Below are 13,743 nucleotides of genomic sequence, written 5' to 3' on the forward strand. Positions count from 1 at the left end.
TGTTAAGGCTTCCACCATCAATTTTGGAATCAAACAGTGAAACGTCAGGCTATGTTCCTTCCTCCACCTTCGTCACATATAACTGGACATCTACCACGGACCTTGCAACCTTAAGTCAAAAATCATGCCACCTCCACCACGATGCTTACAACTCAAACTGCTTCAAAGAAATCGATTACACCCACTTTGAAACCGAATAAAGTATCTAATATTCATACCAAAGTACCATGAAACGGAATATAATGCTCAAGAATAAAATACACTTGTGTTGAAAATTGAGGAACCGAATAAAGAAAAATAAAAACCAAATACAGGTTCCTGTATTTTTCTTCCTAAGCGTATAACTGAATATAAGTTCCATGGAACCCAATAAGCCTCAAAAAAATTCATCTCCAACCACTATTCTTTGTTTTCTTCATCTTCAAACATAGAATAATGCATAGTGACCAGTAGTCAGCTCAATGTGTTTTTAGTATTACCAATATACTTGGAATCAGTTTTTCATTGGTTATAATAGCATATGTCAACTTATGGAATTATATAATAATTAGAGCCCAAATGAAACTTTACATCTTCATTCATCCAAATTTCACCATATTTGCAAGTGATGAAAAACTTCTCCATTACATAATTCCTCTGCAAATCAATCATTGTATTTCTTTCGAAATAAACACAGATTTTATCTTAATTTGTCGCTCTACTGAAAAATATCTTTTTATGTGAACATAGCGTTAGAAAGTCTGATGTGGACAAAATCTCTCCCTCGATTACTAAGTGTAAGTATTCTAGAAACACTCGCTTAATAATGAAAAGATTTCATTTTATTCGACAATTCGAAACTAATAACATCTCACATTTCGTTCTGGTAAATTGACTTTTATGTGTGGTTATTGAAGTACATATTCGATGTCAATGTTTCCATTTCCTTCTTTATTTGAACTTTGTATCTCATTTTTATGTGTGTGAATTTATGTACTAGGCTACGCCAGCGTATTGTTATTGCTAAAAAATCACAAATAAAACATATACGGAACCGACGCGAATCGAATACGGATCCGCCTGTGAAACATTATTACAGTATTTTTATATAATATTTCAAACGTTATATTACCTCCACACGTTTAATACGTATATCCATTTATTAAGAACAATAGAAAGAAAAATAAAGGTATTAATTAGTGTGTCCTACTTTTTACCAAAACAAATGAAAGTTACTTCTTAAGTGGTCCTATTTTATAGATATTATTACTCGCTTTTTTCTTTTCAATTTAACCATTTTAATATATTATTCTTTCAATTAAGCATCCTTTTCTTGAATAGGTCTCACAAAAACATCACATGTTTATATTTGGTCAATAATATATTTATTAAGTCAAAAAATAAATAAAATGTAAAATCTAAGAGAAGAATATGTTTATATTTGGTTAATAATATATTTATTAAAGTTTTTTTTTCATCTTATATGTTTTTGGCATATATTGTTCGTCCTTCAAACTTCTTTCATCCTTCTAGTATTAGCTGAACCTCCTACATTTTAACATCTTATGTTAATGCTAGTAAGAAGGAAGGTCAAACTTAAATTAAAATAACATTTATAGGAGTAATTTACATTGACATTTATTTGAGTGGATCTTTATTGTGGGTCTATTGATCCAATGATCATTTTACCTCTAAAAGCTATTTCTGGCTAAGTTACATGTCGTGTTGGTGTCTTTGACAGGTAGGGATAGGTATGGGTAGACAACATCCGACTTCAAGGAGGAGCGTGCGAGGTCTCGTTGGACTATCGATGGGGAGATTCACTGGGGAGACACAAACACCTATTAGAAAGTGGGTTTTTAAGCCTAACTAAATTGACCATGTGGGACTTCCAACAACACCAATAACATATGAGTTCAACCATATAAAGAATTCACATCACTCTTTATCCAAAATCTTAAGACAATAAGTTAAGGATATTTTATTTTTATATAGTGCTCTACTATTTCATTTATATCCAATATGAAACTTAGATTCACACTTGAATTCCCAACAAGATGTCTAATTCCTATTTGCTTAATTCATTCTCTTAATGTCAAATTATCTCTATTATTAAAATAGAAATTTATTTATATTATTATTATTGATCATAATACTTAATTTATTTATATGTATCTAATATATATATATATATATATATATATATTTCCTATTTTTCTCTACATATGAAGAAAAAAAGTTTAAAGAAAATATGACATTCCATTTTATTTTCTTTTTTCCACTTTCATTTTAAACCAGTGTTCCCGTGATTCTGCCCTTGGAAACAAACAGGGCTAAAATAAAACCCAAAGGATATATAAATATGTGACTTATTTTAGTAATTAATATATAATGAAAGAAAAATTCAACAAACAAAACTGTTTTTTAATAAGGATCGCGATATGTTGATAACGCAAATTTGACAACATTTTGGATACGACACGTGTCAGTGTTGTATTGGGTCATTTTGAATTTTTTTTTTAAAGAAATCTGATTTGAAAAAGGGATCAGGGTTTTAGATTTCATTATTCCGAAAGTACCCTTCTTCGTTCAACACTCTCTTCTCTCTCAATTTTAGGGTTTTCAGTTTCATTTGAACTTCTTTCTCCATTTTGTGCATTTCTCTCTCGACGTTCAGCAATCTCTCTCGACGCTCGGCAATCTCCGTCGTCGCTGGCCTCGTTCGAAGTCTCTCTTTCTCTGTCGAGTTCGTGATTTCGACGACCGATCTCCGTCGTTGGTTTGTTCAAAGTGTCTCCTTCGGTGTCGATTGTGTCGAAGTTCTGAGCTTTTTTGTGCAATGGGTCCGTCCGCTGACATAGGTTCTTCGAACAAGGTATGCACTTTTTTTCCTTTTTCATATTCGTATTTTGGGGTTGAGCTTTTGCTTTTGGCTTTTGGTGATCATTTTGGTGGTTTTTTTTGGTTATTTGTAACCAATTTTTTTTTTTTTGCAGTTGTTTGTTCGCATTCATTGGAAACCAAGTGCTTTGTTACTTTGAATGAAATTTTGAGTGAGTTTGTAGAACTCCGTACACAGGATATAGTCCCAAACTTGACTGATTTATGTAATTTGTGATTAGTGCAGTATTGGTATATGTTAAAGTATGGATAGTTGTAAATGTATCAGAAGAATTTTATTGAGTGTTAATAAAGATATTGGTTAATGCAATTGTGATTGTTATATTCATTTCAGTTGTCCTTTTGTAGTATTATTTAAGATTCATCCTTTGTGATTGTTATAACTAATGTCCAGTTCTGTCACCCCTATGTGAAGGGAAGACCCACTAAGGGTGTTTATAGGTTGACAAGTGAGGTCCTGCACCATTGACACAGGACAGATGCACTTGTAATCGATTACTGGGACCCTGTAATCGCTTACCAGGGGAAAAAATACCCTTTTGTACTGAAAGTTGACAAGAACTACCCAAGTCTGGCTTAAGCACTCCCCAGAGTTATTTTAGAGTCCTTTTGACTGTGTTTTGAAGGTTTTCTAAATAGATCATTATTGGAATACTTCAAGTTGGAATACTTCAATATTAAACAAATAAAAAAGGAATATTGAAGGGTATTGAGTAATGAAAAATTATAACAATATTAAAAACCACATACATTAATAGGAAAACGTAACAATAGTTCATCAAACCACAAGTTTTGAAATTAAAAAGTACATAACGGTATTAGAAAACGTACATAACAGTTCATCATACATTGGTGCACTAAACACCACTCATGACCGTTAAACTCACTCACTCATCTAAAATAACAAACATGAAACAATAACTTGAAATGAAACTCATTTAGGAAGCTTAAAAAAACGTTGTTTTTGGAAAATTAATTGCACCTAGTGCAGTTGTTCAAAAAATAGGAGTTAGCAGTCATTCGAAAGCTCTTTGAGTCTAGATGCCAACAAAACAAGAACCAACTTGTTCGAAGTTCTGTGGAGAAAGTTAAGAGCAAAACAAGCAGCAAAGGTCAGAAAAACAGAGTTGGGGAGTGTTGTTCATCCAGCTGGGGAGTATAGTTGAAGTTTCTGTACAAATGACCATTTTTCCTCTAGTAATCGATTACCAGGGTAGAAATTGGCCAGAAATGCTTATGGAGCACATCTAACTTACATGAAAGCACCTAAATGACATTTTTTTCTCAATAATTCAATGACCTAACATGTTCATTGGTGCACTAAAGACCACTCATGACCATTAAACTCACTCACCCATCTAAAATAGCAAACATGAAACAATAACTTAAAAGTAAACTCATTTAGAAAGCTTAGAAAAACTTTTTTTTTGTGAAATTAACTGCACCTAGTAGAGTGGTCTAAAAATTATGAGTTAGTACTGAAAGTTGATTTGCGCTACCCAAATGTGCCAACTGCGCTCCCCATGATTGTTTTTTGTTTGTTATGAGTGTCTTTTTAAGATATTGTCAATGGGGGACCCTTGTTGGTCATGATTGATGATTTCCACAACTTGTAGTGTGAAGTTTGGTAAGTCTTCTGTGTAGGGAAGACCCATCCTGGGTGGTCTTAGCAATGCAGGTAAGGTCCTACACCATACACACTGGAGACATGCACTTGTAATCGCTTACAAAAAGGCTGTAATTGATTACCAGGTTAAATTTACAGTTTTGTACTAAAAGTTGATCTGTGCTACCCAGGTGTGGCAACCGCGCTCCTCATGATTGTTTTTTTGTTTGTTATGAGTGTGTTTTTAAGATTTTATGAAGGAAGGACCCTTGTTGGTCATGGTTGATGGTTTCCACAACTTGTAATGTGAAGTTTGGTAATGAATCAATGGTGTGTGCGAAAAAGCCCAAACCTTGGTGATACCAATCTCGACGGTGTGTGCGAAAAAGCCCAAACCTTGGGAGAAATACCGTCAACCACAATGGGAGACAAAAGCCAAAGACTTACACAACCACGAAAATGCCGCCAACGACAATGCACGCCAAAATCAACAAAATTCCAGAACGAGGGATATATACTGCCAACGAGCCCACGATCACACCATCAAAAAAAGGGGAAATGGGTAAAGAGGAAGACGAAATCCTCGACAGTGACCAAATGACCCAAGAAACGAAGTAAGAAGAGTCGAACTCAAACTCAAAGGGGAGAGAGAAACAACATTTCAATGGTGGACAGAGAGTAAAGAAAAGCAAGAAATGAAGAAGACCGAAACGGTGGAGAGAGATAAATGCTTCAATGGTGGAGAGAGATGAAAGCTTCAATGGTAAAGAGAGTTAAAAAAATCAAATTACGAAAAAGAATGAATCTGAAAAAAAAACCGCCAAAAAGAATTTCTATCCAAATTTTTTTCAAAATTATCCTTCTAAACAAATTCTACTTTTTAAAAAAATCCTTTTAAAACCAACCAATGAAATAAGTTGTCAAAATGTTTTGACAAAATATATTGTTAAAAAAATGTTTTCCTTTTAATAAATGCATATCAAATAAGTATTCGTATTTTATGTATTTCCTTTGAATTCAGCATTTTGGTCACAGAATCAAAGTACGTACGTCAGAACCCCCTCAACCATGCATGTGTTTAGGATCTCTCATCATGTTTTGTTCTCTTTATTTTTCAAATTTCTAGAAAACATGCCCTTAAGCAAATAATTTATACCAGAAAGTTGGTCTTAATACTTTTTATATAAAGAATCTTTATATTTAAAATTTTTCATTTATATTTTATCCCATTTAAACCATTATGAAGACAAAGTTTTAGTATCATTAATGAATTTTTTTATAAAAGACTTATTAAAAAAATATAACACTAATAATTAATATTATCTCTAATTTAACATTTTAAGATAACAAATTTATGTGTTTTTTTTAATTTTTTATTTTTTTTATGTCTAAGTAGTGTGAAACTTAAATTTATAATAAAATTTCCAACAATGACAAAAAGTGAACACAAATAATGTATGGCCTTCTATTTTATTTATGTATTTATGTTGTAGGAACTTAAATACGTTAAATAAGTGAACAAGATATAAATAGAAAGAATACGAATTTATTGACTCCTAAAATTTTGAATTTAAAATAGTTTTAATTTTTCATATAAATTTACGAAATAACCTAAGTTCTAGAATATTCTGCTATTCCTAAACTCACCACAGAAAGAAGGACAAAAGAAACATATGCATTCCTCATCCTCACTGTCACTCAATAGTGAAAAAGCTAATTAATTATCTTCCATTATAGCCACCCTCGTTAGGATGTCGTTTTCACCGCAAATGACGCTTTCCATGTGTTTTTCTTATTGTACTACCGAATTCCTACACCTCATGTGCTACTACATGCTCTATTTAATATACAACTTTTCTTTATCCTCACTATTTTTTTTTCCTCTTTTCTTCTTCATTCTTTCACATATTTATAATATGAAAACCAGAAGGATATTTTTACATACATAAATCTTTTATATTTATGTAATATTATATATTTTTATTTTATTTTGTTTTCTTTAAAAATATATAAAAATTTAATTTTTTATGATATTTTATTAATGCAATATATGTTAAATGAATATAAATGTATGTCACCTTATTATTACTTTATGAAAATACAAAGAAAAATTCTAAAATAAATGAAAAAAAATTGCTTAATTGTTTACCAAGAAAAAAAGTATAGTACGATTTACTAAAAAAATAGTATGATAAAATTTTCTTTTTCTTTTATTTTTATCAAATATTTTAATTTTCACCAAGTTATACCTTTCTTTTTCTATTTTTGTATTTCTTTTCTTTTTACCATACACATATCCTACGAGCATCAAGCGTAAGAATTCATTGACACAAATATTTTATCTTAATAACTAATATTAAGTTTGAGTCGTTAATACTGTAAGTCTCGAGAAAAAGAATTACTACTTAGGCTTGTGATAGTCATCATGTTATAATATTGATTTTAGCAACACTATTAACATAATAGAAAAGATGGGTAAAGTTATATATACTTATATATCATATTAATTATTTTCATTTATCTTTTTTTTCTTATTTTCATGTCGTGTAGTACTCTAAAATTGAAAGAGTCAACTTTTGATTGACTGTTCCGCTCTAAGGCATTCTAAAACTTGTTAATACGCGTGGTTTGATGTTTGAATTTCTTAATTATGTTATGCGATTCTAGCCTTAAGGAGAGGAGATACTACATTACTCTAAAAATAGACGAATCCAGTGAGAGGAATACCTCCTGATTAATTATAGAATAATAATTTTATCAAAAAATTCTTCTAACTTGAAAATTGGTCTGACAAAAGATATTATAACCTCTACAAAATAATGAATGTTCGTATTGAGAAATATTCACCTTTAAAGGTATATTATATTATAATTTTAAAAAGCTATAAGAGTTTGTAGAAATATAATTATTTTTAAGATCTTTTGAAGAGAAATTTCCATAATTAAAGTTTGTAGCTTAAGTTTTAATGAATCTATAGAATTTGAAAGTACATCGTTAATTTTTAAAAATTAACGATAATAGACATAAATAATAATAATTAATTGTAAGATCTGGATCAATAAAAATAAAACCAACAGTTTGTTTTCAATACTTTACTGTAAGATTAAAAATTAAAATGTATTCATTTCTCAAAGATAAAACTAGAGCCGTCAATTTTGGTCCATTCTAAAGGGCTGGGTTATGATTCACATGAATTTGGATAAAAAAATCCCACAAGGTTAAAAAGCTGAAAAAGTTTAAATGATAAAAGAAATCTATAAAAGTCATTTGAATGAGTTTATCATGGATTTTTCTTTTAAATATGAAAAAAATATTAACTTTTAAAATATATTATTAGATTTTTGGTTTATAGCAATCCGTCTTAACTTTTAATTTAAATATGTTTGTTTTAAACTTTAGTTAGATCGTCTCATGTCTACCTTCAATTTTAACAGGACTAACTAATCTCGACTTTCGATTCAGGATTATGATCTAATTGAGCTTGTCTCAACCTTTAACTAAGAATGAGACCAAATTTGGATAATGATAAACTCCGTCGAATTCGGCCAAATTTTGGTTGAATCTGACTTAATAGAATTCAATTGAATTTTCGTCTAAGTCAACTCGGCCAAATTCTTGTTGTGGCTAACTTAGTCGAATTTTTCTAAATTTTTATTAAATTTTTGTCAGGACTAATTAGACAATCTTGGTTAGACCTACCCATATGGACTATTGGTCTAAACTAGTTCGTCTCAATAATTGTTAAGAGTTATTTTTCATCATTATTTATTATCTATTAATCTAATTATTAAAATTTAGATTCATTAGGTTAAGGAGAAAAACAATGTAAGAAGAAATATTAGGGTACTTATAGCAACTCATATTCACTTAATAGTATTATTAATTTAAATAATTTTATATTAGTGTTATTTTGCAAATAAATGTGCATGAGATTAAAAATATATAAGTAAAATGCGTAAATGAAATGGGTTAAAGAGCATTGATAAGCACCTCCACAAAGGAAGACACTTATTTAAGTTATAAAATGTATTTTAAACATATATGCCTGAATTTTAGTCTTAAATTTATTTTTTCTTTACATACATTACTTAAAAATAATATGATGAAAAAATAATTACAAAATTTATATAACGAAAAATATAAGTACGAACACAATCTAACCAACGAAACAAACCCACATTCAAACAATGCACTGAGAACGACAACAACGAACTCCCCTACCAAGGCAAGAAACCCATAACAAAACAATGGAGCCATAATGCGAGCAAGGAAACAGAAGACATACTCAAACAAGTGAAGCTACAAGGCATCACTGCTAGGTTTTTTACAATGAAAGTTCACCCTGTACCAAATGCATTTCAAATGTTCGAAACTATGCTGGAAAAAATAACTCCCCCGTCAATAATAAAAAAATAATTGAAAATTAATTTTAAAACAATCAATAGACTGTGTCGTAAAAAATATGGGTTAAAATATGATTTTTTTTTTTTGCCATTGCACTTAAACCCATCTGTCCCTTTTATTTTTTGGATGAGCAAACCCCTCTGGAGACATATGAACTTCACATGGAACAATTATGAACTACGATAAATGCAACTATCAAATAACTCAAAGAAATAAAAAAAATAGCCTTGATCGGTGAGAGTATGGTACCCTTTCACAAGGAATTAGTCTTCCTCTTTATTGGCGTATGGGTCAGTAGGTGAAGTATAAAAGCAATTCAACAATTTGCATATCTACTATACACAAAAATCACTTTATTTTTATGCCGCAGTTTGAAAATTAAAGAACTTCAACTACAAAAAAACTCTCTTTAAATATCAAAATATATCATTCGCTAAACCCGGAACAATCATTTAATTGAAATGGTGAGAATGCAGCTACATCTGCAACTGAAAAGCAAAACAAAATTGATATGATCAGTGGCGAAATTTCAGGAGGCTATTGGTCAAAAAAATGCTAGTGGTGCCCAAATAAAGCTCATTTCACTTTAATAATGATGTATGTTTTTCTGTCAGAATTAAGAATTGTATATTACAATTTACATATATAAAATTCGCACAGTATAACTTTAGCCTGAAGGAACATCAACTTATGGAACCGCGTTAACACCGCAGAAAATGGATGATGAATTTGTTACCTTAACACCAAACACGATCCCATTTCTTAATTATATTATGTTACCAATGTTCCTTCTATATATATATATATAAATATATCACATGTAATAAATGGCCTCTGCAGAGCTAATCCTCCAAGCCTTACTGAGTTTCACTGTTGAAGAGAAAACAACAGAAGTGGTACTTTTCAATAACTCGAAAGTGATGCTTCATGTTTAGTTCCTTGTTTCTTTCATTATTTTCTTCCTACTCTTGAGTGAAACATAAGTGTTCTTTTCTGTTGTCATATGATGTTCTGTTTGTGGACAGACGCAATGGGAAGCACTTGTTTGCTCCATCTGTTGCGTGGTGTTGTTCTGGCTCTGCTGAGTGTGTGTCTTGTACAAGGAGAAGATTCATATAAATATTACACGTGGACCGTGACATATGGAACTCTTTCTCCCCTAGGTAGTCCTCAGCAGGTGGGTAATATAAGATGCTTTCATTTATTAAGATATGTTTGGATAATCTGGTTGAAGCCGAGTCTAAAGTTTTAGTTCTTGAATTTCCAAGGTCATTCTGATCAATGGTCAGTTTCCGGGTCCTCAATTGGATTTGGTAACCAATGACAATGTTGTGCTCAACCTTGTCAACAAGTTGGATGAACCATTTCTACTTACATGGTGAGTTTTTTTTTTTCTGTTTTTTCATGTCTCGTTCATACTGTAACTGAATTTTGAATGAAGTGATATTTTCATTTCATCAACTAGATGTGTAAAATTTTGAGCTACAAGAAATGCATTGTTAAAATAAATTTAGACAAATTACAATGTTTTAGTCAATTCTAGAAAGAATAACAAGAGGTTCCAAGTTTCCTGAGACATCTGACAGAAATGCTGAACTTGGTAGCATGCTTATTTAGGCATTTTGTTTGAGAAAATGGGATGACATTGTTGTTATAAAACAGGAATGGCATCAAACAAAGGAAAAACTCATGGCAAGATGGGGTCTTGGGAACCAACTGCCCTGTTTCTCCAAACTCAAATTACACGTACAAGTTTCAGGCCAAGGATCAGATTGGAACCTTCACATACTTTCCATCAACTTCACTGCATAAAGCAGCTGGAGGATTTGGAGGACTCAATGTCTACCACAGATCTGTCATCCCAGTTCCTTATCCGTACCCTGATGGAGATTTCACTTTACTCATCGGTGATTGGTACAAGACCAACCACAAGGTATCTTCAACTTGTGCCTTTGCATTATTCTCATGCGTTGTGCTTCCTTGCAAATTTGCCACCTTACATTCTCAACGTTTTGTTTTTTGATATTTGCAGGCATTAAGGGAGACTTTGGATTCTGGAAAATCTCTTGCCTTTCCCGATGGTCTTCTTATCAATGGCCAGGCTCATACTACCGTAAATGGTGACCAGGGTCAGTCTTTTCAAAAAGAATACGGTTCAACCTTATGCAGATTCCAAGTGATTAATTTCAACTTTGTCAAAATTGTATCTCCAAACACTATTCACGCTTTAGCCTTTAATTTCAGGAAAGACCTACATGTTTAGGATCTCAAACGTGGGCATGTCAACATCAATAAACTTCAGAATTCAGGGTCATACCCTGAAGCTAGTTGAGATCGAAGGATCACACATTGTCCAGAACGTATACGACACTCTTGATGTGCACGTTGGGCAATCCGCTACTGTGTTGGTAACCTTAAATCAGCCTCCAAAGGACTACTACATTGTTGCATCAACAAGATTTTCCAGAAAAATTTTCACAGCAACGGCAGTCTTACATTATTCAAACTCTAATTCCCCAGCTTCGGGACCCCTGCCTAGTCCCCCCATTCACCAATATCACTGGTCTGTGAAGCAAGCCAGAACTTACAGGTTGATATAAACCTCTAACCAAAATCAACAAGCCTATAGTTTTAGTTACTTGAATTTAATTTCTACACATCCATGGTACAAAAGGTTTTCATACTAATAACTAATTACAAGTTATGTTACATATAATCATTATTGCTGCAATAATCGGTAAAATTATCATATACAATAAAGTTAAACTCTCCATAGCAATCATGCATGTACTATTATTAACTCTTTTTTGTATCTGCTAAAATGTTAATTGCTGGTGCAGATGGAATCTGACAGCAAATGCTGCTAGGCCTAACCCACAAGGGTCGTACCATTACGGAAAAATAACTCCTACAAAGACAATTGTATTGTCCAATTCAGCTTCTTTGATAAATGGAAAACTGCGGTATACTGTGAACAGGGTTTCCTACGTTAACCCTGACACCCCTCTCAAGCTTGCTGATTACTTCAACATTCCCGGAATCTACAGTGTTGGCTCACTCCAAAGCCTTCCTTCTGATAACACTCCCTTATCCGTAGCAACCTCCGTAGTGCCAACTTCTCTCCACGACTTCATTGAGGTCGTTTTTCAGAACAACGAAAACACCATGCAATCTTGGCATCTTGATGGTTATGACTTCTGGGTGGTGGGGTATGTCAGCTTGAATCTTTTTTCAGTATTGTAGAAGCAATCATCTTTACTTAGAATTAGCTTAAGGAAAAGTATTAATTAATGGTGTTGGTTGCAACAATGACAGTTATGGCTTTGGTCAGTGGACGCCAGCCAAGAGAAGAACCTATAATCTAGTTGATGCCCTGACCAGACACACTGCACAGGTAACATAAACAAGTGTATAGTTTTATTTATGAGTGAACGAAAAGGCCTCTTAAAAATAGGTACTTAGATATTTTCTGATGTTATGAGATGGTGATTTAATGTAGGTGTATCCAATGGGTTGGACAAGCATATTGGTGTCGTTGGACAACCAAGGAATGTGGAATCTGAGGTCTGCAATGTGGGAAAGGCAGTATCTTGGGCAACAGTTATATCTCAGGGTTTGGACTTCTGAACGCAGCCTTCATAATGAATATGATATTCCCAACAATGTGTTGCTTTGTGGCAAAGCTGTCGGACATAACAACGATCCCTAGTATCACAATCTTCACCCGTTAATCTTATGTTGTCCTTTTCTAGTCATGAGGGTTTGACTACCAATTATATCTTTTATCAAACTTTCACTGCTCATTCTCGTATATGAATTTTACCGATTAGTTTCTTAGTTCATGGTAATAACCATTAATTTAGTAGTGTTCTCTTTCGTAATGAAAATTTAAACTCATAAAGTTATATAAATAATTCCTTTTCCATTCAACTATGTACAGAATTCTTAAAGTATCAAATATTCATCAATTCAGTTTAATAAACATGAACACATCTAGGTTTTTTAAATAGATATAAACAGATATGTAACTTTAAGACATAAAATATGAATGTGATGGTAATAAAAATATTTTTATTAAATTGATTACTTGTTAAATAAACTGATTCGACAAGTTTTAAAATAATAAATGAACTAAAATATAATGTTTTGAGGTACATAATTTTATTACAATGAGGAATAAATAAATTTAGATAAAAGTGGCAAATGGAAACCCTAGGATTATTGGGCCGAAGAAAATGTTAGAGAATGGGATATGCACTGCTGTTGTAAGAGGGTTACTCCCTACACCACCTCACATTACTTCTTGCACCATCACATTTTTTTAAAATTTCAAAACTATCATTTATATTTTAAAATATTCTATACCTCCACATATTTTCTTCAACAGATGTCGACCTCCATTCAAGAAAAAATAATTCAGCGGATATATCACATCCGTTAATGGATATGTCACATCCGTTAATGATATTTCACATCCGTTTTTCGTTAATTAATTTAATATTTTTTTATATTATTAAGTAAACGGATGTGCGACATCCATAAAGTTTTTTTTATTTTTTTTAGTTTATTAATTTATTATATTTTATATTAATATATAAATATTATTTAATTTTTTTAAATTTTTTTTATATAATTATATATAAATTAATTTTATTTTATTTAATAAAATAATAATAATTAATTTAATTTATATATTATTATTTAATTAATTATTATAATATTTTTTATATTATTATTAGTTAAACAACATCCGTAGTTTTTTTTCTTAGTTTACTAATTTATATATTTTAAATTAATCTATAAATATTATTTAGTTTTATTTTAAAATTATTATATAATTATATATAAATTTA

The 13,743-nt window shown here is 31.4% G+C and overlaps 1 protein-coding gene across 2 annotated transcripts; it reads left to right on the forward strand.

Annotated features, from left to right (window-relative positions):
• The first annotated feature begins 9,724 nt into the window (after positions 1–9,724).
• Positions 9,725–12,727, forward strand: LOC108322659 (L-ascorbate oxidase homolog). 2 transcript variants are annotated; one of them, XM_017554814.2, is made up of 9 exons: positions 9,725–9,786; positions 9,916–10,067; positions 10,159–10,268; positions 10,553–10,823; positions 10,923–11,019; positions 11,135–11,480; positions 11,731–12,099; positions 12,206–12,284; positions 12,390–12,727. In XM_017554814.2, exons 2-9 carry the CDS (start codon positions 9,921–9,923, stop codon positions 12,597–12,599), a joined length of 1,629 nt encoding a protein of 542 aa, XP_017410303.1. In that variant the 5' UTR covers positions 9,725–9,786; positions 9,916–9,920; the 3' UTR covers positions 12,600–12,727. The 2 variants fall into 2 exon arrangements, with proteins under 2 accessions (XP_017410303.1, XP_052727980.1); XM_052872020.1 differs by having other exon boundaries at positions 9,748–9,807.
• The last annotated feature ends 1,016 nt before the right edge of the window (positions 12,728–13,743 follow it).

The sequence above is a fragment of the Vigna angularis genome, chromosome 1 (assembly GCF_016808095.1).
Source record: "Vigna angularis cultivar LongXiaoDou No.4 chromosome 1, ASM1680809v1, whole genome shotgun sequence".
Lineage (NCBI taxonomy): Eukaryota > Viridiplantae > Streptophyta > Magnoliopsida > Fabales > Fabaceae > Vigna > Vigna angularis.

What these genes read in the sequence shown, in the direction of transcription:
- LOC108322659 (XM_017554814.2), top strand. Translation starts at nt 9,921, where the DNA reads ATGGGAAGCACTTGTTTGCTCCATCTGTTGCGTGGTGTTGTTCTGGCT. An exon ending in CCCTAGGTAGTCCTCAGCAG is followed by an intron (nt 10,068 to 10,158) that starts GTGGGTAATATA and finishes TGAATTTCCAAG; the next exon opens with GTCATTCTGATCAATGGTCA. An exon ending in TGACCAGACACACTGCACAG is followed by an intron (nt 12,285 to 12,389) that starts GTAACATAAACA and finishes GATTTAATGTAG; the next exon opens with GTGTATCCAATGGGTTGGAC.